The sequence below is a fragment of the Dreissena polymorpha genome, chromosome 1 (genome assembly GCF_020536995.1).
Source record: "Dreissena polymorpha isolate Duluth1 chromosome 1, UMN_Dpol_1.0, whole genome shotgun sequence".
Taxonomy (NCBI): Eukaryota; Metazoa; Mollusca; class Bivalvia; order Myida; family Dreissenidae; genus Dreissena; species Dreissena polymorpha.
Genome location: NC_068355.1, coordinates 177,562,224 through 177,589,395, shown reverse-complemented (window position 1 = coordinate 177,589,395; position 27,172 = coordinate 177,562,224). Strand labels below are relative to the sequence as shown.

Here is a 27,172-nt window from a genome sequence, read left to right as displayed (position 1 = left end):
ATTTATCAATAATATGCATATTCTAAATAGAAAAAGGGCAATAAATCTTACAAAATCCTTGATACAGTTGTCTGCTGTTGTTTATAGATTGGGGTCTTGTTGGTAAAGAAGTATGCAAAATATGAAAGCAATATGTCGAGGGACATAGAAAATATTTGAGGAGGTACGCAAAGTTAAACATAGAGTTATCAATATATAATAATACGCATATTCTAAGTAGAAAAAGGGCCATTATTATAACCAAATTCTTGATACAGTTGTCTGCTCTTGTTTAAAGATTGGGGGTATGTTGGTAAAGAAGTATGCACAATATAAAAGCAAAATGTCAAGGGATATAAAAAATATTTGAGCTGGTATGCAAACTTTAACATAGATTTATCAATTATATGCATATTTGAAGTGAAAAAAGGGCCATAATTCTTACAAAATGCTTGAAACAGTTGTCTGCTCGTGTTTATAGATTGGGGTCATGTTGGTTAAAAAAATATGCAAAATATAACAGCAATATGTCAAGGGACATAAAAAATCTTTGAGGTGGTATGCAAACTTTAACATAGATTTATCAATATAATGCATATTCTAAATAGAAAAAGGGCCATAATTTTAACAAAATCCTTGATACAGTTGTCTGCTGTTGTTTAAAGATTGGGGTCATGTTGGTTAAGAAGTATGCCAAATATGAAAGCAATATGTCAAGGGACATAGAAAATATTTTAGGTGGTACGCAAAGTTAAACATAGATTTATCAATAATATCAGTGCTCCAGATAACATGCGTAAAGGCGTAAAAAGGAATTAAATTTCTTAAATAATGATTTAGATTTAAAATCTTTGCGTTAAGTTACGCATTGAAAAAATAAAACACGAATTCAAAATTTTCGAACGTGCGTAAAACTTCCAGTAGCAAATTATATACGGTAAACATTTCATCCCGGTTCTGACTCGTCTAGGCGCTCAATTAAAACTACAACTATAAGTTAACGTCACTCAAGGGTTTGCTGTGAGGAAGAGCCACACCTAAGAACGGTCAAAAGGCCAAACGGTCTCGATTCTGTTCTCCTAGTATTGCAGGCGAGTCATTACTGTTTATTGTACCTTTTTAATTTCCCTTATCGTAATTTTTATACACAAGTAATATACTGTATACCTATCCAAAATGTCATTAAAATTAAATGTTAAATATAGTTTTTGACATGACTTTAATGGCGACCAAAAGGCCATTATGACCTAAGCCGATTGTCAGTGACCCATTCTATACATAGATGGTGACGTCACTTCGTTATTGTCACCTCTATGCTAAGACGCATCACATTCCCCTGATTTGGGGATTTGTGCTCACGCCAAAAAAGTTCTGCGTAGGAATGAATATTTTTCTATAATAAGAAAAACGGTGTTAAATATGTGTTTAAAATGGAATTTTGTTTAAAGAAATGTTATTTAGTATGTTTAAATGCGATTTTGTATCTCAATAAAGACTGCTAGCGATTTTCAGAAGCACGATTACTTGACTTACTTTCGCTTTTACTTTTCACTTGTAAAGGAAGTGCTACCCACAATTCCTTGCGCGTTAGTACACAGGTCAGTAAGACCGGTGTGTACACAATGGTCAGTGACCGTTTTACATAGAAATCAAAATGGCCGACCGAAGCGTGGAAGGCAAAAAAGCCATTTCAGTGTCAAAAGTCCACGCTGCATGCATTCTTTCAATTAGATTCAAATACCCAAAGCATGGTTTCGTCAATAATTGATGAATTTATAAGCTCTTGCGTAAATGACTCAATTTTTTGATGTGTCAAAAACAATGAATAAACAATTATTTTGTAATATATTGTTAAGAATTAATTTTATAAATACACGTAAAATAAGAATTAAGTTTAAAAATAGGGAGTAAATAAGAATTAGACCCAAATTTTATCGAGCTCTGAATAATATGCATATACTAAGTAGCAAAAGGGCCATTATTATTACAATATCCTTGACACAGTTGTCTGCTCTTGTTTATAGATTGGGGTCATGTTGGTAAAGAAGTATGCAAAATATGAAACAATATCTCAAGAGACAAAGAAAATATTTAAAGTGGTACACAAACTTTAACATAGATTTATCAATAATATGCATATTCTAAGTGAAAAAAGGGCCATAATTCTAACAATATGCTTGATACAGTTGTCTGCTCTTGTTTATAGATTTGGGTCATGTGTGTTAACAAGTATGCAAAATATGAAAGCAAAATGTAAAGGGACATAGAAAATATTTGAGGTGGTACGCAAACTTTAACATAGATTTATCAATAATATGCATATTCTAAGTGAAAAAAAGAGCCATACTTCTTACAAAATGCTTGATGCAGTTGTCTGCTCTTGTTTTAAGATTGAGGTCATGTTGGTTAAGAAGTATGCAAAATATAAAAGCAATATGTCAAGGGATATAGAAAATATTTGAGGTGGTATGCAGACTTTAACATAGATTTATCAATAATATGCATATTCTAAGAAGAAAAAGGGCCATAATTCTTACAAAATCCTTGATACAGTTGTCTGTTCTTGTTTAAAGATTTGGGTCATGTTGGCAAAGAAGTATGCAAAATATAAAAGCAAAATGTCAAGGGACATAGAAAATATTTGAGGTGGTACGCAAACTTTAACATAGATTTATCAATAATATGCATATTCTAAGTAGAAAAAGAGCCATAATTCTTACAAAATGCTTGATACAGTTGTCTGCTCTTGTTTAAAGATTGGGGTCATGTGTGTAAACGAGTATTCACAATTTAAAAGCAAGATGTAAAGAAACATAGAAAATATTTGAGATGGTGCGCAAACTTTAACATAGATTTATCAATAATATGCATATACTAAGTGGAAAAAGGGCCACAATTCTTACAAAATGCTTGATAAAGTTGTCTGCTCTTGTTTATAGATTGGGGTCATGTTGGTAAAGAAGTATGCAAAATAAAAAAGCAATATGTCAAGGGACATAAAAAATATTTGATGTGGTATGCAGACTTTAACAAAGAGTTATCAATAATATGCATATTTTAAGAAGAAAAAGGGCCATAATTCTTACAAAATCCTTGATACAGTTGTCTGCTCTTGTTTATAGATTGGGGTCATGTTGGTTAAAAAGGATGCAAAATATACAAGCAAAATGTCAAGGGACATAGAAAATATTTGAGGTGGTACGCAAACTTTAACATAGATTTATCAATAATATGCATATTCTTAGTAGAAAAAGGGCCATAATTCTTACAAAATCATTGATACAGTTGTCTGCTCTTGTTTATAGATTGGGGTCATGTTGGTTAAGAAGTATGCAAAATATTAAAGCAATATGTTGAGGGACATAGAAAATATTTGAGGTGGTACGCAAAGTTAAACATAGAGTTATCAATAATACGCATATTCTAAGTAGAAAAAGGGCCATTATTTTTACCAAATCCTTGATACAGCTGTCTGCTCTTGTTTATAGATTGGGGTTATGTTAGCATAGAAGTATGCAAAATATAAAAGAAATATGTCCAGGGACATAAACAAAATATGAGGTGGTATGCAAACTTTAACATAGATTTATAAATAATATGCATATTCTAAGTAGAAAAAGGGCCATAATTCTTACAAAATCCTTGATAAAATTGTCTGCTCTTGTTTATAGATTTGGGTCATGTTGGGGAAGTTGTTCATATTCAATAAGGTCAGGGTAATATAGTCATATAGTCATATTCTAATTGAAAGAGAACCATATTTGAAACATATTGATCGCTAATGTTTTAAAAAGGTTGTACTTTATAGTCTGAGTTGAGATATATTTTCCACTATCTCTTGAACATTTGTAAAGACATAAAACAAACTAATTAGATTTTATTTCATGTTTGATAGCAATAGCTTGGGTTGGATGGTTGGGCTATCCTTCAAAAATAAAGGAAATCAATATTTGTGGATTTTTTTTTTCCGTGTTTCAAAGAAAAAAACAATAGATGTACATTATGTATTTGTCAGAAACACAATGCCGCCTATTTCACCACTTTGAAGCCATATATTTGACCTTTGATCTTGAAAGATGACCTTAATCTTTCTTGTGCAGCTCCATGAGATACACATGCATGCCAAATATCACGTTGCTATCTTCAATATTGCAAAAGTTATGACCAAGATTAAAGTTTTGTGACAGACACACACACACAGGCAGAATGACAGACAGGCCAAAAACAATTGACCCCCAGCATTCAATCCAGGGACATACTAATTCTTTGACCTTTAAATGTTATCAGAAAGCAAACATGATACCAAATACCACAAAACAAAAAAAACATTTCTAATGGTTCTTTTATCCAAAAACGTTTTAAAATTCTTGGTTCCATACCAAGAGGCACAGCGTGGTATGCAAACTCTCAATAAATCTAGGAAGAAACTGAGACACCATCAGCAAAGAATGACATCTTGCATAGACAGGAGACTAATTCAGCCCATCAATCACATGTCTCTACTACAAAACATTGAAGTGTCTAAAATTGCACTTAAATTAAATGAAGACCTCATTGTTTGTCTCATAAGATGAGTAAGGTTTAACACTGCTTCATGAGAATGCTGAATAGATTGACCATGTTTTCAAGTGCAGGCTAGTGGTCTATAAACTAAACCATTTCAAATTGTATACAAATAAAGCATTTTAAGAAACGTAAGCATCAGATTGATAACAAGTACAGTTAAAATACTTCTGTTTTTTTTAAATCCACATATGGTGCCCAGATCTTATACACATTATTATATATAGTTTAGATCATAAACTAATAATTACGCGCCTTAACATATAAAAAAAATGTTTGAATGTATGTGTTCACAGTTGAGAAATCATCTTAGGTATAAACCCTTTACCATTATCACTTAGAAACACACTAGGATGCATTAGAAAATCAAATTGAATTAAAGAACGTTATTTACTAGAAAATAGTTTTAAAGGCTTTATTTCCAACCATAAGATAATGATGAGGAGCAGCAAACAGCATAAAACCTGACCAGTCGACTGCGAGTTACTTGTGGGCTGCTTTGGTTTGATACTGTTTGCCCATAGCCATTTTCACTTTGGTTCTCAGTGGGAAAGGATTAAATTAATAAGAAATTAACACATCATGCAAGAATATCACCAAGTTTGCATACTGAAGCTGCCCATGTATCAAGTACATTTGCACGCTTAAATGTATTTAAGCACCCATATCAAACATTATTGTAACAAATACATGTATGTTGTCCATACCACAGTCACAACAATTAAGAAATATGAACCAAAACAAAAATAATGGGTGATTAATTTGAGACAATAATTTTGTAGTAACGAAAATACCTGCAATCAGATTAAACAATTGGTAAATAAGCATTTATATATTGCCCAGTTATGAAAGTACCATCATTACATGCTCACATCAGAAAATAATCACAGTTCTCAGGTGAAACAGTAACAGCAATCCCTTTCACCTAGCAACAGAAACAATGCCCAGGTAATCAGATACATTCACCAAATAAAGAAAAGCCTTGTTTAAACTTTTTTTTAGTGTTTAAGGTAGGCTGCCTCACATACAATTTGCACCAGCTTCATTTTCTGTGGTTGCTAGATGAGACTGGGCGTAAGGGCATATAATGCTCAAGCTCATTGTCTTTCTGTGGAAATGACTGCCTAACAAGAGTTATTACATTACATTCCCCATAAAAAAATTGCTTTTATATTCTGTTTTTTTTGTATCCCTTCATTAATACATGCAGCACAGACACTCTGAAAATTAAATGGCATAATTATCCTAATGGTATAGTATTAACCTAGAACTTGGGGGGCCTAATTTTCCAAGGAACATAATTATTTGAACAGACACCTGTCTGTTATATAGGACTTCGATTAATTTCTGTCACAAAAAACTAGAAGCAATCATGCCATACTTATGAAACATTGTCAATGGCATTAGTTAGATATGCAGAATGTTGTCCACAGGTTGATAACTAAACTGAAGAGCTTGCACAAGGTCTCCACAATAGCAAAAGGACAATCTCAATTTAGGTCCGGACAATTCATATAGAATAGTGTTTATGGCAATTCTAAGTAACAGTCAATATCTAATTCAGTAGTTCTGCCTAAGGCCAAACAAAAAAATAGTCTTGGTTCAGGGAACCCGACCGACCCTATTTTTTGCCCCCGACCCTAACGATTTTTTTAGTCCGCGGAAAAAAAATCTGTCAGCGATGTTTTTTCTTCGGTACGGTACGGAACGAGTTTTACGTATAGCGCATTGTAGCCGATAACGACAGATCCATTCGTTTACGCTTTATAAACATGGCGGCGTCCACATCGCTAATGTTGGCAATAAACATCGAAAAATGTGACCACCAAAAAGGCTGTCAGCTGATGAGAGTTACTCCAACCTCATCAACAGCAGCTGACATTTTTAAAGAGCTTCATGGGCCGGTGGATCCACAACGATATGGGGTTAAATTCATTGTGTGAACTTCGCTGGAAGGGACATCTTTCTGGGAGGTACTCGTCTCGTACGTTTATTAAACCGGACGTTTTTGTTACATTTTGAGAGATAACTTTTTATAATATGTCGAAGGGTTGATTTTCCTGAAATTTCATCGCAACACAATTCGGTTCACAAGTAATAGATTCAAACCAAAATATTTGCAAAATTCGATGTTAACATAGTTAACACGGGAATTGAAGTACAGTCAAGTTTATACCATTACCGGATTAGTAGCGCAATAAAGTTGTTCTGGGGAAAAAAAATAAATGTTTTGAGACTTCTTTTACACCAGTTTGATTAAATATTTTATTTCGCAGTTTTTATACATACTTGTATGAAAAATAGCAGTTCTATGTTTTTATTTGACAAAATTATTATTGTGTAAACGGTAGCAAACAGACAAACTTAATCTGCATGTATAAGTTTCAATTAAAAAAAATTCAGATTGACGGTTGCATCCCATTGTTTGAGGTTTCGGCGTTTGGTGTGAAGGTCATCAAAATGACATGTACTACCTTACCAGAGGGAATATTGGCATCTTCCCTGGAGAAAATTTCGAACGAAGCAACAAAGAAAACCGTTGATGCCAGCAGTTCCAGGTGTTAATGATGAAGGGGAAAGCATTGCCCACGAAAAAAGTGGCAAGGTATATTAAGATATTAAATTGCAAATGTAAAAAAATAAACATTTAATAATTTTCAAATCAATTAATACTTCATTTGTCTGTAGTTTAACTTTGTTGTCTGCTGTCTGAATTTTTAAACCAATGTGTTTCCGCCTATTTTTCATCTTTTAATTAATAAAATAAATTTTATTGAACATACCGGGTACACATCTTTGGTGGGTTTTAAAATGACTCTGTGTACTTTATTTTCCTGTTCCCTTCAGCTCTGGAGTACTGACAGGACTTAACCGGAAGGATGAGTTGTACAATGCCATAATAGACCTGTGCAATAGAATGGATACCAAGTTTCCAAGAGACAATGCAGTGACTGATGGTGGTTACTTTGTGCAGGTGAGTTTGATTGATGCAGTTTGTGCTATTAAAGAGCATATAGCAAAATGTAAAAACAATATTTTAATAATATTTCAAACACATTTTGATAAAAAATTATATATAAACAATTTGATTAATAATTAAAAAATAATCTTTAAATAGTTTGTTTGAATCTGCAAAAATCTCAAGTTGATATTGTATATTAATGTAAAAAAAACTATAAAAAAATAATGAAAACAAGAGTGCCAAACTGTCACAAGATACGCCCGTTCGGAGGTTTTGGACACCATGCTTAATGCTTGAAATGCACTAAGTGACCTCGAGACCTAGTTATTGACCCGGCATGACCCATATTTGAACTTGACCTAGATATCATTTAGATGTAACATCTGACTAAATTTGGTGAAGATCAAATGAAAACTACTTCAATTAGAGAGCGGGCACCATGCTAAATGCTTGAAATTCATTATGTGTCCGATCGTGACCTCGTTTTTGACCCGGCATGACCCATATTCGAATTTGATCTACATATCATCTAGACTCAACTTCTGACCAAATTAGGTGATGATCAGATGCAAACTACTTCAATTAGAGAGCGGACACCATGCTAAATGCTTGAAATGCACTAAGTAACCTTGTGACCTAGTTTTTGACCCGGCATGACCCATATTCGAACTTGACCTAGATATCAACTAGATGCAACTACTGACCAAGTTTGGTGAAGATCGGATGAATACAATTTGAATTAGAGTCCGGACAAAGTGGCGCCGTTGAAAATGCACTAATTGACCCTATGACCTAGTTTTTGACCCGGCATGACCCATATTCGAACTTGGCCTATATATCAACTAGATGCAACTGCTGACCAAGTTTGGTGAAGATCGGATGAATACAATTTGAAATAGAGTCCGGACAAAGTGGCCCCTTTGAAAATGCACTTATTGACCCTATGACCTAGTTTTTGACCCGGCATGACCCATATTCGAACTTGGCCTAGATATCAACTAGATGCAACTGCTGACCAAGTTTGGTGAAGATCGGATGAATACAATTTGAATTAGAGTCCGGACAAAGTGATGCCTTCCGCCCGCCGCCCGCCGCCCGCCGCCAAGGGGTTTCACATAATACGTCCCGTATTTTATACGGGCGTATAAAAAGCAGAAAGTATTAAAACAATTATTGTTATTCTTTTTACAGATGGTGTGATTTGGTATTAAACTAAACTTTCATGATTTAAACTGAAGTGCAACCCTCTTTAGCTTCTTTATTTTAGGAAAGCTCTTTTAATATGTGTATCAGACTATGAGTAGCATCAAACAAATACTTGTTAATTTTTGGGATATTATTTAATAAAATATGTTGGAGTTTGCAGACCCGAAACAAGTATAAATCTGACATGCTTGAAGCTACTCATTCCCATGTATACTCTTCTTTTACTCTTCTGTGCTTCCTTAATATATATAGTATTAATCATACTTATAGTTGGTGGCAGTGTTATACTAAATTGTGTACATGTGTTTTGTATTGTGCTGTGTATTAATATTAAACATTGAAAGAAGTCAAAGTATTAAATCTGTCGCTTTGATACAAAATTTAATAGAAGCAAGTCCATCACCTACCGGTACTTATAAAACTGCAAATTTAATACCGCCTTAATATCGCTTTTATTCTTGATTTTTAAAAGAATGGTGCTTGTATTACTAAAAATACTAACAATATGGCATGGGAAACCTATTCGACTTCTATATTAAACTGGGATTTATTTATTTTTTATTTAGTATTCGTTTATTTAACCCTTTTATGCCCCCTAAGGGAGGCATTTAGTTTTTGAACCGTGGGCATTTGTCATCTTATAGTGACGGCTCTTGTTTAAATAAAATTTCATCATTTTTAAATTGAGAAAGTTACACATTTATAAAATCTTATTAAAAGTATTTGGAAAATATATAATATTAAATTATATTAGGAAATCATGTTTGTACTATTAACCCTTTGAGCCCTGGAACCGGATTTTGAAGGCCTTTGCAAACAGTTTGGATCCAGATGAGACGCCACAGAACGTGGCGTCTCATCAGGATCCAAACTGTTTGCTATTCTGATAGTATTCTTGGAAAAAAAAATCGAAGAAAATGCTTATTTTAGTAATTCAGCAGACAACATTTTAGCAGACGACAAATTTCCCAGCATGCAAAGGGTTAAAAAGGAAATACAATATTTCTTTCGTATTGTTGCAATTTCAGACTGTCTGCAATGCATTGTGGTACAAAACAAACCAGATGGACACGATTAACATCACCTCCAAAAAGCAGAAAGATGTACAGCCTGTCCCAGACCTGTTTGAACAGTTTGACGGGTACAATGACACAAAAAGGAAGAAGCAGAAATCCGAGCCGATGACCAGTAGCGGACTTCAGAGTCATGCGGAATGTTTATTCAGTTTATTAGAGAAACCTTACGTAAACTCTACAACAGGAAAATGGCCAGAGCTTCGTGCAAGTGTAGAAGCTTTAGCATCATGTCTGTCATCTTATGAACAATATTTAAACAAACAAGCAACTACAACTGCTACAAATAAGGAGCTGTCTTTTCCATGTAGGACTGTTGATCAGAATGCATCAGTCTTTCATTGTAAGAAATCAGTTTTATCTGTTGTTAAAGACAAATACACATTGCTTGACAAAGCTGTTGTAAGTTCTGACACTGAAAATCCTGTTTTATTTGATGAAAATCTGCATGTTGAAAAACCATTTGAGAATAGTATGCAAAAATTTCGTTTCTTTGACAGTTTGCAATTGAGTGTTCCTGTAGATGTTATTAGATTTTGTCCTGGGGGAGGGATTGGTACTACATATATTCTTTCCCAGGTACCTGAGAACAGGTCTGATTCTGAAATGATGACAGATGCAGCTCGGCTAGTGCAGAGAATGAGACCGTTTTTGAAAGAGTTTCATACAAGAGCCCAAAAAAAGATTGTAAAAGGAAAATTTCCAATATAGCTAAAATTAAACCAGCCATTATTGATTACATGTACTCAGAATTAGCATTAGATGCTGCAGCCATGAGTCATCCAGATACACAACAGCGGTTGCATTTGATGTCTTTAGGTGAATGTGGGCTTGTGAATGATTTGCGTCACCTAAACCCTGGGTGCCCTAACAACAAGTATGATGTGTTTTTTGAGAAACTTTGTGAACAAGTACAACATATTGAAGCAGCAGATGAAAGACGCCATGGATCTGGAGTTGCTCACATGTCTCGTTGGATTTCTCTGTCCGATATGATCGCGGAAACAGCAACTTCATGTCCAGAGGGAACTCCGATACCATCCAAAAGTCTAGTTCGCCTGCAGTTTACCCCTCGTAACCCATACTCATCCACTGCCCTCACATTTACTTCAAGAAAACCTATCCAATACAAAATCCAGCGAAGGCAACTTAGAGCACAGCATCCTGATGATCATTACTGTGCTGCTCTCTTCAAATATTTGAAGTGTAGGTCGATTGAACTGAAAGATGATTGTCTGTTTTTTTGCGTGGATGACAAGGCTAAGGTACCTGTTGGTGAACCTCACAGGCCTATCTCTACAGGTGTAAGAGGTCGTCAAAGCATTGCACCTATTGATGCTGAATTGTCAAGTCTAGACCATGATATGAAGGCTACCTCTTTGACCCCAAGTGTTGCATTGCTGTGTTCCATACCTGACTCTGTCCAGCAGTCCTTTGTAAGGGGACAGGTGACGGCGTTTGTTAATGATTCTGTCACCAGGCCAGTCCGCATCACCAATCAGACATGCCATGAACATCAGGAAGATAGTGCAAAGAAACCAGGCAAACCCAAAGGTTCTCTTAAAGTACACTGACGGCGGCACAGATCAAAGAAGTACATTAGAGCAAGTGAAATCCGCCAACATATGTCTTTTTAGAGAACTTGATCTGGATATGCTCATAACAGTAAGATGCGCTCCAGGACAAAGCTATGTGAACCCTGCGGAGAGAATAATGTCTATACTCAATTATGGTCTTCAGAACGTAGCCACTGAAAGAGAAAGGCAAGATAATGAGACAGAATTAAAGCTAAAAAGATGTAACAGTGTAGCCTCAATAAGAGAGTTGCTAAGAAAACACCCAGAATTGCTTCCTAAGTGGAAAGACTCTATTGAACCTGTTCAGGCGTTGATTGAGAATAGGTTCAGAAAACTTAAACTGAAGGAGGAACCAATTCAATGCATGACCCCACCTACAGATGATGACCTCGACCTTCTTAAAAGGCATTTAAGAGAGCTTTTCCCAGAATTAGACCTGGAAAGACTGCAGAAGGCAAACACAAACAAATGCGCTGCGTATCTAGAGTGGAAGGAAAAACATTGTAGGGAAACCAATTACAATTCCAGATAAAGAAATGCAATGACACATCTTGTTGTGCACCAAAGCAAATGGAAGAAGAGAAACTAAAGTGGCTTCCAGAGCCGGAACTGGATGACACACGTGAACACTTTCTCCCTTACAAACAGGCAACAAATCAAGAAACAACAGAAAAAGACAGACCATCATTGACAGATAAGAAAGTTTGCAAGAAAAACACAGTCAAGCCTAGACCTGGAAGCTCGGTTGAAATTCATGGAGAAATTGAAGAGGATGAAGAACGAGAAACTTCTGGTCAGCCTCAGGTGAATGATACAAGCACTGAATCAGTGGCTGATGTGCCACTGTCCAGTCAAAACGCACGTGCAGTTGCCATTTGTGTTGAATGTAGGAAGCCACGTGTCGTTTACTCAAAGACTAAGTTGAACCAAAGAAAAGAGGTTGCATTAGCCATGTTCCTGAGAGAATACGAATTTTCATGTGGGGCCCACTTGTTCCCCCCATCTGCAGCTCTGTCTGAAATGAAAAAAACTGTTGTTACACGACCGTTTGTCCAATGTGCTACTCCAGTAGAATTGTGTTATTATGGTGCAGAACTTGGCCGCAAAGACCTGTGTGCTCATTGTGGAGACCCTGGGGCCGAGACAGATGCGGAGTTGAAGACATTATATAAAACTGTTCTACCCATCTGCCAGAAATGCCGAGATATGAGAAAAGAACCAATTGTTCAGAGAAAATTTGGAAAGTCCAAGAAGTAACTCTTTAAAATAGGACAAACATTAAAGTAAACTTTAAGGGAAATGTCAAAGTACCTCCTCCCCCCCCCCATTACATCATGCATCAAACTTTTCAAGCAGTATTGTAGATTTTACTATTAAAACAGCTATCTTTAATATGTTGACCAATTTTTGTGTCTTGTACTATTATAAAACATGTATTTGAAAGCCAGTTTTCAGTATCCTTACGATCTGTTGTATGTCAATAAATTTGAAATAGAAACGTGGTTTTTCCAAGCTGTCTAGGCTCTAGAATGATGAATGTTTAGAGTTTTTAAGGTCACTAAATGGTGTATATTTATATACTTCAAATTTTTATGCCCCCACTTAAGGTGAGCATTTAGATTTGCCCCTGTCTGTCCGTCCCACAATGTTGAATCCAAAAGTGTTTGAGATATAGTCATGAAACTTTATATGGATGTTGGTCTTAAAGAACAATCTTTTACATGCTCTTCTAACCTGAACCCCCAGGACCTGAGTGCACTGTTATGAAGTACACCAAGTACTAGCTAAGGCCTTACATGGGTCTCTGTGAATCCACTCACCATGTCACCATGTACACATGTTTCTACGCAGGTTAGCATTAGTACAGAGGGTGATTAAAAGGCAAAAGGTGCATAAAGAGCTAGGAATGTTGAAATGATGAATAATATACAACAACTTAACACCACATGCGCAATGTTAATCATTTGGTCAGTGTTTAAACAATCATGGGTGCATTAACTGACCCTTTTTTACCCTGAAATCAGTCGATTGGTAAAAAAAAAAAAAATACCTACCCCCCTACATTTTTCTGGCCATGTTCCCTGAACCAAGACTATTTTTTTGTTTTGCCTAATAAACAAATCCTGTTAACAATTTCAGTTTTCCATTTGTTTTTATACCTTCAAAGAAACTTACATTTCTTTGAAAATGGACAAATGGTCATAATGTTCTTGCCTCAAACCAGTTACATTTCAAACTCAACGCCAATGACAATGCTTGCATTAATTGTGGATAATGCCAAAAATGCAGCAAGTTCAAGACCAAGAGTGCTGTATGAATGAGATTACACAAAATCCAAGGAAATTGGATGTGACATTTTGTAATCATGCATTGATTGACATTTTAGAATCATGCATCACAATTTGCTTTCTTCCTTATCAAAGTCCCATTTTGTTCAGCACTGTTTCTTTGTAAACAACCCCATAATGTTATGAATGTTACACTTTTTTTACCCTTCTTCAAATAACATTCACGCATATTTCAATCTTGTTTAATCTTCAACGTAACACTTTCACTTTCTTTAGCAAATCTTAAACTATAAATCTTGCATTTTTTTCATTTTTACAATAATAAACTTATTTTTTTGTTACTAATCTTATACCCTTATTTATATGAATTTTGCATCAAATAAACAGTGTATGCAAATATGCCAATGTTTATAGGGAAGACATTAATATGTTTACATCTGTACAAAACAACTTTTAACATAGTCATGATAGCATTGTATAATGTTTCTGCAGAAAAGGATGCAAATATTGTGGTAATTAATGACAGCATGTCAAAGTGGAAATTCCGTTAATTCCATTGAGTCTAGAGTACAGGCTAATCAGGGACACAACTTTGGCTTATGGAATTTTCGATTCAAAGAAGTCTCTTCAATACAAAAATGCAGTCTAGCCAGAATGTGACGGCAAAGATAAGCCTGTGCATACTGCACAGGATGACACTTTAAGCACATGCAATTAATCCATATTTACCCTGAGAGGAAATCCATCCTTGCTGGCTGTGGTGCTGATTTACTCTGCATACTGGGAATAGGGTGAGGCCAGCATGTCCATAAACATGTCCTTACTTCTCTCTGTCTCCTGCAAGTATATAATGGAAAGTCCCATTATTAATGTCTTTGTCATATGCAGAGCTCCAGATAAGGTTTTGTGAAATTCTTAAATTACTACCAGATTTCCCAAAATAATTCTTAACTCTGAAATTTTATTCTTAACTTTACTACTAAGTTTTGGAAAATAATTCTTATTTATTATAAATGACCTAAAAATAAATAATAATGGTTATTTTTATGCAAAAAAATCAAAATAAACATACTAGCAACTTTATTTATACGAGTTCAACAGTGTCTTTTCAGTATTATACAATTATATTTTTCAAATACCTTCATATGCCCAAACTGTGCTTAGATTGCATGCCTTAGATGAATTTTTACATATTTAACAATTAAAACGGTTCTTCCCTTCAATCTTTTCAACGATTAGCCACGGGAATTGTCCTTTCCACTCGTTCAATGTTTTTTTGTTGTTTAAATTTGGACCCGTCGTGTCGCGTTTTTGTTTAGCTTTTCCGACTGTGTCGGAAACTGAACAATTACAACATCGTATAAGATCATTTCTATAATGTCTTTCTAAACATTTAACTTCGGCTCACTTTGCGTACAATATGTTAAAAGCGTGTTTTTGGACGCTTTGCAGTTTTTTAGGACGCTCTCTGGGCGCCGCCATTTTTTTTTTGACAGATAAGACTGTATACGCCGCTTTTATTGAAAAAAATGCGCTTTGTTAAACAAACCCGATAACCATTCTATATAAGCACCGCAAAGATCTTTAATACGCGAAAAGAACTCAATAAAAATCTATACGAACCGATGTCAAAATAAAATTCGTAACTTGATTTTGTAATTCTTAATGGTACGACAAGATTTTAAAATAAATACGTATCGGACTTGAAAATAATTAGTTATTACAAAAATACGACCCTTATCTGGAGCTCTGATATGTCATTCAAAAAGCTTTGCACAGTTGGCAGCAGTCTCTATAAGTTAGTATCCCTAAGGAAGATTTATTTCTGTCTCCAGCAAGCATACAATCAATAGTCCCATTATTATTAATTTGCGCCTTGATCTGAGAAAATGGGGCTTAATGCATATTCCTTAAGCGTCGTCCCTGCTCAGCCAGTGCAGACTACACAGGCTAATCAGGTACAACACTTTCTGCTTTTATTGTATTTTTTGTTTATAGAAAGTCTCTTCTAATTTCTTTGTCATCCAAAAAGCGTTGCTATAATGGGAGCAGCAATGTAAGTATCCATAGGAACAGGTTTTTTCTTCTTACAGCTGAATTCAGATTGTTGTGTTTATAGACATTGGACAAAAACTTTTGTGAAACAAGTAATTGACATAAACATGTCTTCTTCATTGTTTCTAAATAGTGCTGACATATTTGTCTCGTGAATCTTAAAATATAGAGGCACCATCTTCCAAAGGATCTTTTTCTTTCCACAGAATCTTTATTTTTTACCATGAGCATTCTGGTATCATCTCGATTTATGGCAATAGTTATTCTCATGATAGATATAAAGCCTGAGGCAGCAGTCTGGCAAAAATGAACCATTAAAGGCATTTGGAAAACCAGGGCTTTTGCTGGGTACACGTTTTGTTTGCCAACCATTTCTGCCATATTACAAATTCAGCCGTTCACCAAAAAACACAATGCAAATAAAAGTAAAGTTATGTCATTTATAAGAGCCACACTCTGTGAAAATGTTGTTTAATGCATGAGGGTAAAGTGTTGTCCCATATTAGCCTGTGCAGTCAGGGACAAGACTTTCCACTTTTATCCTGTATGAAAAAGTCCTGGAAGACTGCAACCAGATTATGTACAGACTAAACTACACACAAGAGATGTGTTTGTCAGAAACACAATGCCCCCTATTGCACCGCTTTGAAGCCATATATTTGACCTTTGACCTTGAAGAATGACCTTGACCTTTCCCCACTCAAAATGTGCAGCTCCATGAGATACACATACATGCAAAATATCAAGTTGCTTTCTCCAATATTGAAAAAGTTATGGAATGATTTTATTACAATGTTGAATTTTATCTCTAAGTTTTTTCAATTTACCAGGAATACTGCTCCTGTAGATTTTAATGACTGTGTTGAATAAGGTTAAGTACCTAAGGCCAGAGTTTTTTAATCAATAGATTTTCGGACCCGCCGACTCCTATTTTTGACGAAACCAAAAAAAAAAAATTATATAATTTCAATCTCGGATTTTTTTTTCGGGTGCCAAAAGCCGGGGTTTTAGACACAAAACGCGTGTCGGGTTTTAGAGAAGTAATTTATTTAAAGCATTTACCGATATCGCGTGTAAATGTATCATAAGCGCTTCTGTAACATCGATCATTTTTACTGAAAACATGCAAAATGGTGGCGAGACCACAATGACTTTATACTGGTTTGGACTTATTATTTACCAGGATGCTAAAACAACAAAACAATTTATCAAAGCCACTAGTGACCAATAAATTGGCGATGTTGTGCGCAAACATGTTAATGAACACGACGAAATCGCTTCACTTGAAGCGTCTAAGACAATGATTGACACAGATAAGGTTACATGTGTAAGTGTGACCCATCTATGCCAGTGAATGTTTTGGTCGAGAGCGACTTGAAATGCATACATGCTATTTTAAAGTACCAAACCACACAGGATCGTAGTAATATAAAAGAAAATGCATTTGATGTCCTAATGGCGATGAGGAGGAATTACTGCTACCTTCCATCTGCCAGGTAAACCATTTGTAAATTATTTAAGAAATTTTACAATTTAATATATGCAATATATTCATTATTTGGCAAACCTGTCATTGCAATTAGCAGGCTGACCAAAAATAATGATTTTATTTATTTTTTATATTAACCCTTTCAGTGTGAGAACCAAATTTTGAAGGCCTTTGCAAACAGTTTGGATCCAGATGAGACGCCACAGAACGTGGCGTCTCATCAGGATCAAAACTGTTTGCCATTCTGATAGTATTCTTTGAAAAAATCGAAGAAAATGCTATTAAATTGTAGCAATTCAGCAGACGCCATTTTAGCAGACCACAAATTTCCAAGCATGCAAAGGGTTAATTACTTTATAATTGATAAAATACAAACCATTATCGTGCCCCCCTTCGAAGAAGAGGGGGTATATTGTTTTGCACATGTCATTCCGTCGTTCCGTCTGTCGGTCCGTCCACCAAATGGTTTCCGGATGATAACTCAAGAACGCTTAGGCCTAGGATCATGAAACTTCATGGGTACATTGATTATGACTGACAGATGACGCCTAAAAGATTTTGCAGGTCACTAGGTCAAAGGTCGAGGTCACGTTTGGGGGGGCATATGTCTCCGACCGCTGGATTTAATAAATCCAGATAATCTTGTTCAGTTATAATGTAAATATTCACTGCAGATTAAGAGCTCGTTACAGAGACATATACTGTGTACTCTATGATGCGTTTTCAATATATTGTTTCTTTGCATATGTGTGCAAAATTTCCCCATTGGCCTATTAAAATTGATTTGTACTTGTGTCATGATCATGACTATGTTAACCATTGTTTGGTAATAACATTGTAAGATGATGATAATAATAATTCCATGCTATGCTGTGTGTCATGTTTTCTGCGTATTTTTATAAGTTGATAGTATTCATTATAATTTAGTTTCATACTGCATATATTGTAAAAAAAAAATGTGTTATTCTATCTCTACATAATTCATCTTTGCTATAAGATTGTAGTGGGAAACTTGTACAGCTTTGTGTTTTACAATTTTAAATATTAAACCATCACAAGCTTAATCTTGTTAATTTTGTAACTAATAGATATTGGTTTGTATTTTCTTTTAATACTCGAGCAACACTTGGCGTGTTTCATTTTTGAATTACATGTAAAGATGTTGTTTTAATAGAGGAATATTAAAGTGCCTAGGCAGTGACATGGGGGATTGGATGACAGATTAAGATTTTTTAATTCGAAGATTGACTTTGCCAGAGTTTTTTTTAATTCAGATGTTCATTTTGTCTCAAAAGGAATTACTTGCAAAAGACATATTTGCGTGTTTGTGCATTTTCATTTGTAACAGAAACTGTTTCGGATAAAAGAAAATTATGCAACTATAATTATATTCGTATGAAATGCAGGTCTGTTAATAAATGTGTTTATTGCTAAATATGTGTATGAGAATGTTTAGAACATAATAAATTTCATTGACATTTATTATTTTGGTCACGAAATATACAAAGAACTTCATACCATAACATTTTTAGCATAGTGCATTTTTGGTCACCATCTTTTTTTTTTTTTTTTTTCCGTCCTCCTACTGGACATGTTTTGGAAAAAAATCCGAAAATCTTTTTATTAAAAAACTCTGGCCTAACTTTGTTGTGTTATTCTTCGTCCTCGTCTTTTAAAAGAAGATCCTCAAGTCATACAATGTTTATGAAAACATTAAACTGGGAATAAAATAATATTGTTCTGTTATTATCATATTTCCATTGTTTGTCCTTTTAAAATATTTCTCAGCTTGTCTTTTAACAGTTCCATATTTATATTTGTACCTGTTCATGAACAAATGCATCAAGTTAATGAATCTTTTTTGTTTCAGAGTTCATGAATTTGTTAATGAATAGGTTCATGAAATAAAAAGTTCATGAAACATACATGTTGTTATTCATGAATATTGTCACAAATTTCATGAACTTTCTGTTTCAGAGTTCATTAATTTGTTCATGAATAAGTTCATGAATTCTAAAAGTTCATGAAAAACAAATTTTGCTTTTCACAAATATCTTGTTCATGAACTAGTTTCCCCAGGAAAAATGTCGACTATTAAATAAAGTTTGCAATTTACGTACCTGTATAATTAAATTAAACAAAAAAGTTCAACTATTGTGTTTTTTTCACTTTTTAGTCGCATATTCTCCACATGAAATGTGTTTTATCATTGTTAAACCACACATAAGTGTAAGTAGATAAAAATTATACTACGGGAGTGCACATCATAAATTATATGTGTCCTCACATGCCTTATAACTATGAGTGTATATATCTTCACCATCGAAACATATCTTATGTTAATATTTGATTTACACGCAGTTTTCTTTCGACACATTTAAATCACACTTTCATAGCTGCCTCATGCGAAAATGGGTCTTACGCGTTTCAGCCATCGTATCTTAATCACAACACGTGCATTTGCACAGTCTGGTATAGGCGATGCTGTTGGCTATAAAATCACTAAATGTGTTATTGTCTCATTTTGTATCTCCTGACCAGACTGAGAGATGCGCAGGCTGAGTGGGCTATATATATGATGGGCGCATATTGAATAAGACCCATTGTCTCATGACGTGGGTCATTACAAATCTCATTGTGAATTGTAAATTCACATTTTAGAACAATGCATTTTGATACAAAATTGAATTCAAAATAGCAAACTTGTAAATAAGGGCAGCTTATCCTGGCATTCAGGAACGATTTCCAGACGGGCTGATCAAGTACGGCAAACATTTGTTGCATAATTAAACGATTTCACTCTTATCATGACAGTCTAAACTATTTCGGTAATGTTCATTTTCTCATCTTGAAAGCAAAACTGTGAATGTCAATTATATATTTCCCGGACTATTTAATGAACAAGTACTGACCCTAAAATTCTGCAAGATGGATTTTAACGCGTCATTGTGACTGGGCAACAATTTGTGTCGTTTGAACATACAGAGAGTAGTCTGGAATTCCTTTAAAACACTGAACAGTGCTACATACTTTGCGCTGAGCACAGACAGACAGACTGATGTAGCCAAAGTTCAGAGGTTTTATCTCAAATAAGCCTATGAAATATTCGAATATATTCAAGCATGTCTGCTGGCTTTATGTAAATGTCATTTAAGGTGAAAAGCTGGGTAAAAAAGCTATGCCGAAAAAGCGCATTATTGCTCTATACCCATGTTTAGGTCAGAGTTGTTGACACTGTGTCAACTGCTAGGGTACCAAGTAATGCATCAACAACAAAGTACGGGTCAACAGGGCTTTCTTTATGACTACCAAATTCATGAGTAAAAAGTATTGATCGCATATTTATTATTTATTTATTTTCATCAATTGCATCTTATTTGAATTTGTATATGGTGTCAAAATTCAAAAGTTTTGTACAGGGAATTTGCATCATAAATTTATATTCTTAGTCAGGGGTGTGATTGAGGCAAAGTCAGAGGGGAGGAAAATTTTGTTGACTGATTTTGACTACGCGAATGGCGCGCATAACGCAATGACAAAAATAAACAACTTTTTGAACTTCATAACAATATTTCTTTATAAAAACCTGTTAAACTTCACATTAATCATACTGAGGATGCAAAGTAAACAGTTAAGTAAGTATTTATTGTGATCAATAGCAGCAGTTTTTCAATGTATTGAATGACAGTTAATAGACTAAATATAAACAAACACACTTGAGTGTTCTTCTGGTGTTTAAATGATGTATTGACTGAGTTAAATTAATATATTTAATTTGTTTACCTTTCAATATCTTGCATTTCACATCTTCACTCAGTTCAAAGCTATTTCAGTTAACTGAACAGCGTGACAAACATAAAAAAGCAGAATATGCATATGAATCTGATTATACACAGACCCACAGACATATAAAAATCAAATCATGTTTGTCTATTTCCATGTTCGAACGATACTCTCTAAATTGTTTAACTTCGCGAGTAGACTACACTCCAATTTGCAAACACTGGTTTCCGTGACACAAAAATTCAGTGGGCACATTTCTTAACAAAATATGTGTTGCTTGTATCTAAAACGTAGTCTTTTTTTTGACAAACACATTTCATTATTCCTATCAGACTAGGTGATGTCAGTCGTTTATTCGATTGCTATTTGTTATTTCAATAATCTTAATTTTCTCTTCACAACGGCGCCATTTGCAAACAAATCACAGAGCGCATTTTAAGAACACGATTTTAATTGGAAGATTGGGAAACGACAGCCAATTATATGGCTCGTTTTAAAAATGCTTAGGCAGAATCTACCAGTGTAAAATGCGGAGAGATTTCGCGGGCCGCGGATATTTCGGGCCGCTTATGAAATACGTCCGCGGAATTGGTGGTAGCCCCTCTCCCCCACATTTTTTAAACACGAATTTACGCAGAACAGAACAGAACAGAACAGAACATATCTTTATTTAACTCAAGTTACAATTGCAACATATGAGTATACAGAACAATATTGTCATATAAACATAATTTTCACATGACATGGTTAGATAAGATCTACTAAGAAAGATAAGTAACATACATTTTCCTAGGTATAGTTATTTAGGGAATTGGAAAGGGGGGTGGGGTGTCCAGTTGATTTTTGACCTAGTTATTGGACTTTTACATGGGCGTAGTACATTTTAAATGTATAGTAACCTCAAATAATGAAACAGGCTATAGTTTACAAGCGCGTAGAGAAGTAATTGACGGGTGACGTAAGCATGGTCACGTGAGTTAATCAGGTCAGTGTAACAGGCATGAGAGTTGTGTTGACATGTGCGATTCACGCTTGTTTGACAACTTTGGAGTTTTTTTTTTTTTTTAAAGCATGTGGAATAATATTGTGATTTTTACCGGATATATCTGTGAACATTCTTCAATGATTAACCAGAGGCACCACATTGGGACCTGTACATGGGGTGAGTTTAATATTCTCATGTTATTGATAATTTGTAGCAGTCTAGCTTTACCGTATCTGCCATTCAGTATTATTAAATTGTTATTCTTACAGTTATCGATTAACTTATAACCGTGGTTATTTTTCTTCTTATCCTGCGATTTACGATTAAGCTTTATGCCATAATGTTCCATGGCTGCCTTTTGGTCTAAAAAATTAATAGTATCATAATCAAAATCGAAAAGGTCTGCTAAAAATTCATCGCAGACCGTGAAATCTACCATTTCTGCAGTTTGAGCATTATGATCTCCAAGTAAATATACATATGAATATTTGTTACATATATTTGAAATTTCGTGTTCAAACATTTCATATTCATCATTGTTATAAAAACGTGACGTCATTGGAGGCACATAGACTGTACCAAATAATAGATCCTCGTCTAAATTTGTAAATTTACTAGATAATTTTAACCACATTAAGTAGTCACATTGGGTTTCAATCACTTCAATATATGGAAGTATACAGTTTTTAACAAATGCTCCTATGCCGCCAGATTTTCTAAGTGTTTTTTGCTTTCTAGGTATATTAATGTAAGTGTAACCGTCAATTTTGATCACATCATACTGATCAAGTTTAGATTCCGATACAAGGAATATGTCATAGTCATGTATAAGGGAGATAAATTCTGGAAAGTTCGAACGCCTTTTAAGGCCGCAAACATTAAGCGAACCCAATTTAAGAGTTTTCATATTAATATGTTGGCGTTTCTTACAGTCAAAGCTGTTGATCGGGACATCGCCCCCAACATCCTAAGTCGTCGCTATTTCCGGGGGTTTATCACTCTGTAGCGTTGGGGGTTTATCATTCGGTGGCGTCGGTGAAAAGTTTATTGAAGAGACATACTGTTTCTGTTTCCTGTGTTCGTAGTCCCGCATGACCTGGCTGTATTGGTCGACCTCTTCCTCGGTCTCGATATCGGGGGTTTGGGAATCGCTCTCACTACTCGCTGAACTGGTTTCCATACAGCATCCGAACCTATTCTGAGTTGGGAGCTCAGAACTGTTTGGCGTCGTGATGTTTCCATGTTTGTTAAGGTCAGTTTGTTTATGTTTTAGTCTAGACGTTTGTAGCACTTCTCTCCAGTCGGGGAACTCATCAATCACTACCTTTTTCTGCACAATTAGTTTGGCTGGGTAACCAATATGTACTGTACGTGGGGGATTCGCAGCCTTCATTTCTTTGAATTTCGGCCAAATGCGGGACCTCAGGCCTCAACTATTTCATTTGGGTAATCCCTGTTTATACCGAGTTCGGGTTTGCCCTTCAATTTATGTGCAAACGAGAGTATGTTCTCCACGTCCTGGTGATCACGGAAACAGGCTATAATTGGTCTGGATTTGTCACGGTTGGGTGCACCCAATCGATGAGCTCGTTGAATGGAAATACTGCTCGTGTCAATATCTAGGTCCACACAGATAAATCTCTTTACTAAATCAATACAGTTTTCGGATCTCAATAGCTCCGGTATACCACGAAAAATTAAATTGTTCCGTCTACTTCTGGCTTCAGCATCAATACTACGATATTCAAGGATTTTCACTCGCTCGTTTGTTTTAGAATTGTCATATGATATAGATTGCACGTGCGCTTCAATATTCTGTACACGGGCATTCATACTATTTGCAAATGTCAACATCTCGAACAAGGTAACGAGCTTATCGTCCGTAGACAACTGTTTGAAATCATTTTTGGACAAAGTTTTATCATGAACATCAAACGTACCACCTGTTGAGCGTCTTTGCCTCTTTTTGTTTTGATTGATAGACCACTCGCTTTCATTGCTCGTGCCCACGTCACCTCCACCGCCGCCATGTTTGCCACGTCCACCCGAGAAACCATGCCCGTAATTTCCATTCTCTGACTTATTTTTCGATTTCTTTTCCATTTCGAATAATACACTTCCAATTTGCTTCTTAAACACAAACGTATCTATGCTCAAAAATCACTATTAATTCACTCGAAGTGGAAAAATAACCAAATTTGCCGAGCTCGAAAAACAACAACGCAAATCTCAGAAGTGACATCCAGGACAACCTGATCTGCGGAAATCAGCGGATCCGCGGAAAAATCACACCCCTGTTAGTGAGACCAACCGACCGACAAACAGACCTCCTTCGGGGGCATTAAAATGAGTTGGGTCTTAAATTATGCAATAGCGTACAACTTCAGTGCCTTCAACGCTTTGTTTTCTCATCTTTATCATACTTGTAATTTAGTCCTTTCCGAAGACTTAAAATAATGTCATTAAAGAATCATTACAGTTACCTTTCCACAGAATATATAAAAAAATAAATTAAAAGCATGGATTACTAAATAATAGAGCAAAAATGTGTATTTAAAACTTAACATTTGCATTCTGATTGTTTCATGGCCAGATAGAGAGGCAACAAAAATATTCTAAACAATTTACCAAAACAGGTTACAGCATATTTTGTTTCAAAAAAAGGTGTAAAAATGCTCAAAACTAGGCCTTTTCCACTCCATTTTGGGAAAACACCACATTGGAATTTTGGGAATTTCGCGTCGTGAAAACCCCCATTTTGGGGAAAACATTATTTGCAAAACTGGCTCAATTGGGAAAAATAATCGCATGTACCGTAATTACTCTATGTTTTCGGACCCTCTAAGTTTTTGGCCATCCTCTATTTTAGCCAAAATAATTATTTTTCGTGACTCTTAATGTTCGGACATACAGGTATTCGTCCATAATAAATGTCTTAAAATTTTCGGACAGTATAGTTAACCGCGCTATATTAACTCTACATGATGAGACTCTGTTTTCACTTATCTTGTGGCACTTCGATCATGGATTTTTACAATGGGATCAAGGTCATAAAAGGTGACATATGCATGCCTGAGGGCAATGGATAATTTCAACCGCGTAATCGGGTAAATAACCATAAACCGGTAGAAAATAATTGATTCACCCAACATGGTGTGAGCTTATTAAGGAAGCAGTATGTTTTCTGTTTTTACTTTTTGTTCTATATCATTTAAGACAAGAAGTTCTATTTATATATTTTTCAAGCAGGAAAAAGAAGAATTAATCACAAGAAAATAATTGTACATTGATTAATTATTGCATTTATTTCAAAATAAATATAATTTCGGACACTTTAATTTGCGTCTCTATATTTTCAGACACTTGTATTTTTTTAATATTTTAAAAAATCGAAAAAAAATTATTATTGTTTACTGTCCGCAAACTTATTATTGAGTTATAAAGGTAAATAGTGTTTCATATATTTCAAAGAAGCCCTTAACTGGTGAATAACAACTATTTTGATACATTACAAAATATTATGAACATGTGTGATAAGTGCATGGTTTTTTAATCTGATTTTGGGGAAAGGGCCTGGCCTTTTCTGAGGTGAACAAAAATTGCGCAAAACGACGGATTTTGGGGAAAATAAGGAAAGTCTTAAATAATCAATTTAACATAATTTACTGTATTTTAAACAAATTCAAGGCAACAGATAATTTAATTATGCAATATGTTCTATTTTCTACACTGGATCAGGTTAACTTATGTATTTAAAGTTGAAAAAAATATTTTAAAAATGAAATAAAACAAGGGCTGTTTGTAAAACATGCATGCCCCCCTATATGGGCTATAAGTTGTAGTAGCAGCCATTGTGTGAATACGTTTTTTGTCACTGTGAACGGTGGTGGTGGTCGTGGTGTGGTGGGGTGGTGGTGTGGTGGTGGTGGTGGTGGTGGTGGTGGTGGTGGTGGTGGCGGTGGTGGTAGAAGTAGTAGTGTAGTAGTAGAAGTAGTAGTAGTAGTAGTATTAGTAGTAGTAGTAGTAGTAGTAGTAGTAGTAGTAGTAGTAGTAGTAGCAGTAGTAGCAGTAGAAGTAGTAATAGTAGTAGTAGCAGCAGCAGTAGCAGTAGCAGTAGTAGAGTAGTAGTAGTAGTAGTAGTAGTAGTAGTAGTATTAGTAGTAGTAGTAGAGTAGTAGTAGTAGTAGTAGTAGTAGTAGTAGTAGTAGTAGTAGTAGTAGTAGTGGTAGTAGTAGTAGTAGTTATAGTAGTAGTAGTAGTAGTAGTAGTAGAAGTAGTAGTAGTAGAAGTAGTAGTAGTAGTAGTAGTAGCAGCAGCAGCAGCAGCAGCTGCAGTAGCAGCAGCAGCAGCAGCAGCAGCAGCAGCAGCAGCAGTAGTAGAAGTAGTAGTAGTAGTAGTAGTAGTATGCATTACAACAATGCAGTTAGCCTTACATTTGGTAAAATTTAAATATATTACAAGGTAGGCAAATGCTGTAACAATAAATTTAAACTTATTGCATTTGTTTCCCCTGTATATAACAAAGATATAATAGTGTATTACTTCCCCTGTCCTGCTTATATTTATATTAATCAACAAAATTAAACATTAACACAATATTTAATATACAAAATATACAAAAAATCTCATATTCTGATAATATTTTTACTGATCCACTGTATTTTACTAAAAGGATGATGTTTCATTCCCTGTACGAAAATTCTATGCAAATTCTGTATAGAGTCTGTACAAAATCTGCCCAGAATCAAGACAGAATTCATTTTTTCTGTACAAAGAGGACACAGACACAGAATATACCTTGAAATCTGTACAGATTTTCTAAGCAGAATTACAATGAAGCAGAATTTTATCTGTAAAGATTATTACACAAGACAGAATTTTAACACTTATAATTTTTACAAGACAGATTTTTAGCACTTTGCATTTTAGCCAGGCAGAATTTCTGTACTTGGTAGAAAAATGAGGCAGAATGTTGGACTTAGAAAAAATTTAGATTCAACATTTCAAATTGGGACTTGTAAAATTTAAGAAACAGACTTCTGATTTCAGTTTCTTATTGTTTATTGCAGGAAACATTTCTCTATTCACCGAAAACTAACAGTTATGTTCAATTCATACAATAGTTAAAATGACCAAAAAATACAGCATATTATTAGCAAAAAAAACAAACAGCAGTATCTATTGTTCATACCATAAAGAACATAGAAAGTTA

General features: G+C 34.9%; 2 protein-coding genes across 5 annotated transcripts in view; one reads left to right on the top strand and one right to left on the bottom strand.

The window, feature by feature from the left end:
- LOC127862749 (uncharacterized) overlaps window positions 1–27,172 on the bottom strand; it is an 81,464-nt gene that overhangs the window by 6,662 nt on the left and 47,630 nt on the right. For all 3 annotated transcript variants that reach the window (XM_052402014.1, XM_052402021.1, XM_052402007.1), the window contains exon 2: window positions 14,378–14,485. In XM_052402014.1, the coding sequence (XP_052257974.1) occupies window positions 14,378–14,427 (50 nt within the window). In that variant the 5' untranslated portion in view covers window positions 14,428–14,485. The remainder of the gene's footprint in view (window positions 1–14,377; window positions 14,486–27,172) is intronic.
- On the top strand, window positions 7,435–10,756 carry LOC127862738 (uncharacterized). 2 transcript variants are annotated; one of them, XM_052401998.1, is made up of 3 exons: window positions 7,439–7,516; window positions 8,696–8,708; window positions 9,739–10,756. In XM_052401998.1, exons 1-3 carry the CDS (start codon window positions 7,497–7,499, stop codon window positions 10,492–10,494), a joined length of 789 nt encoding a protein of 262 aa, XP_052257958.1. In that variant the 5' UTR covers window positions 7,439–7,496; the 3' UTR covers window positions 10,495–10,756. The 2 variants fall into 2 exon arrangements, with proteins under 2 accessions (XP_052257957.1, XP_052257958.1); XM_052401997.1 differs by lacking the exon at window positions 8,696–8,708 and having other exon boundaries at window positions 7,435–7,516.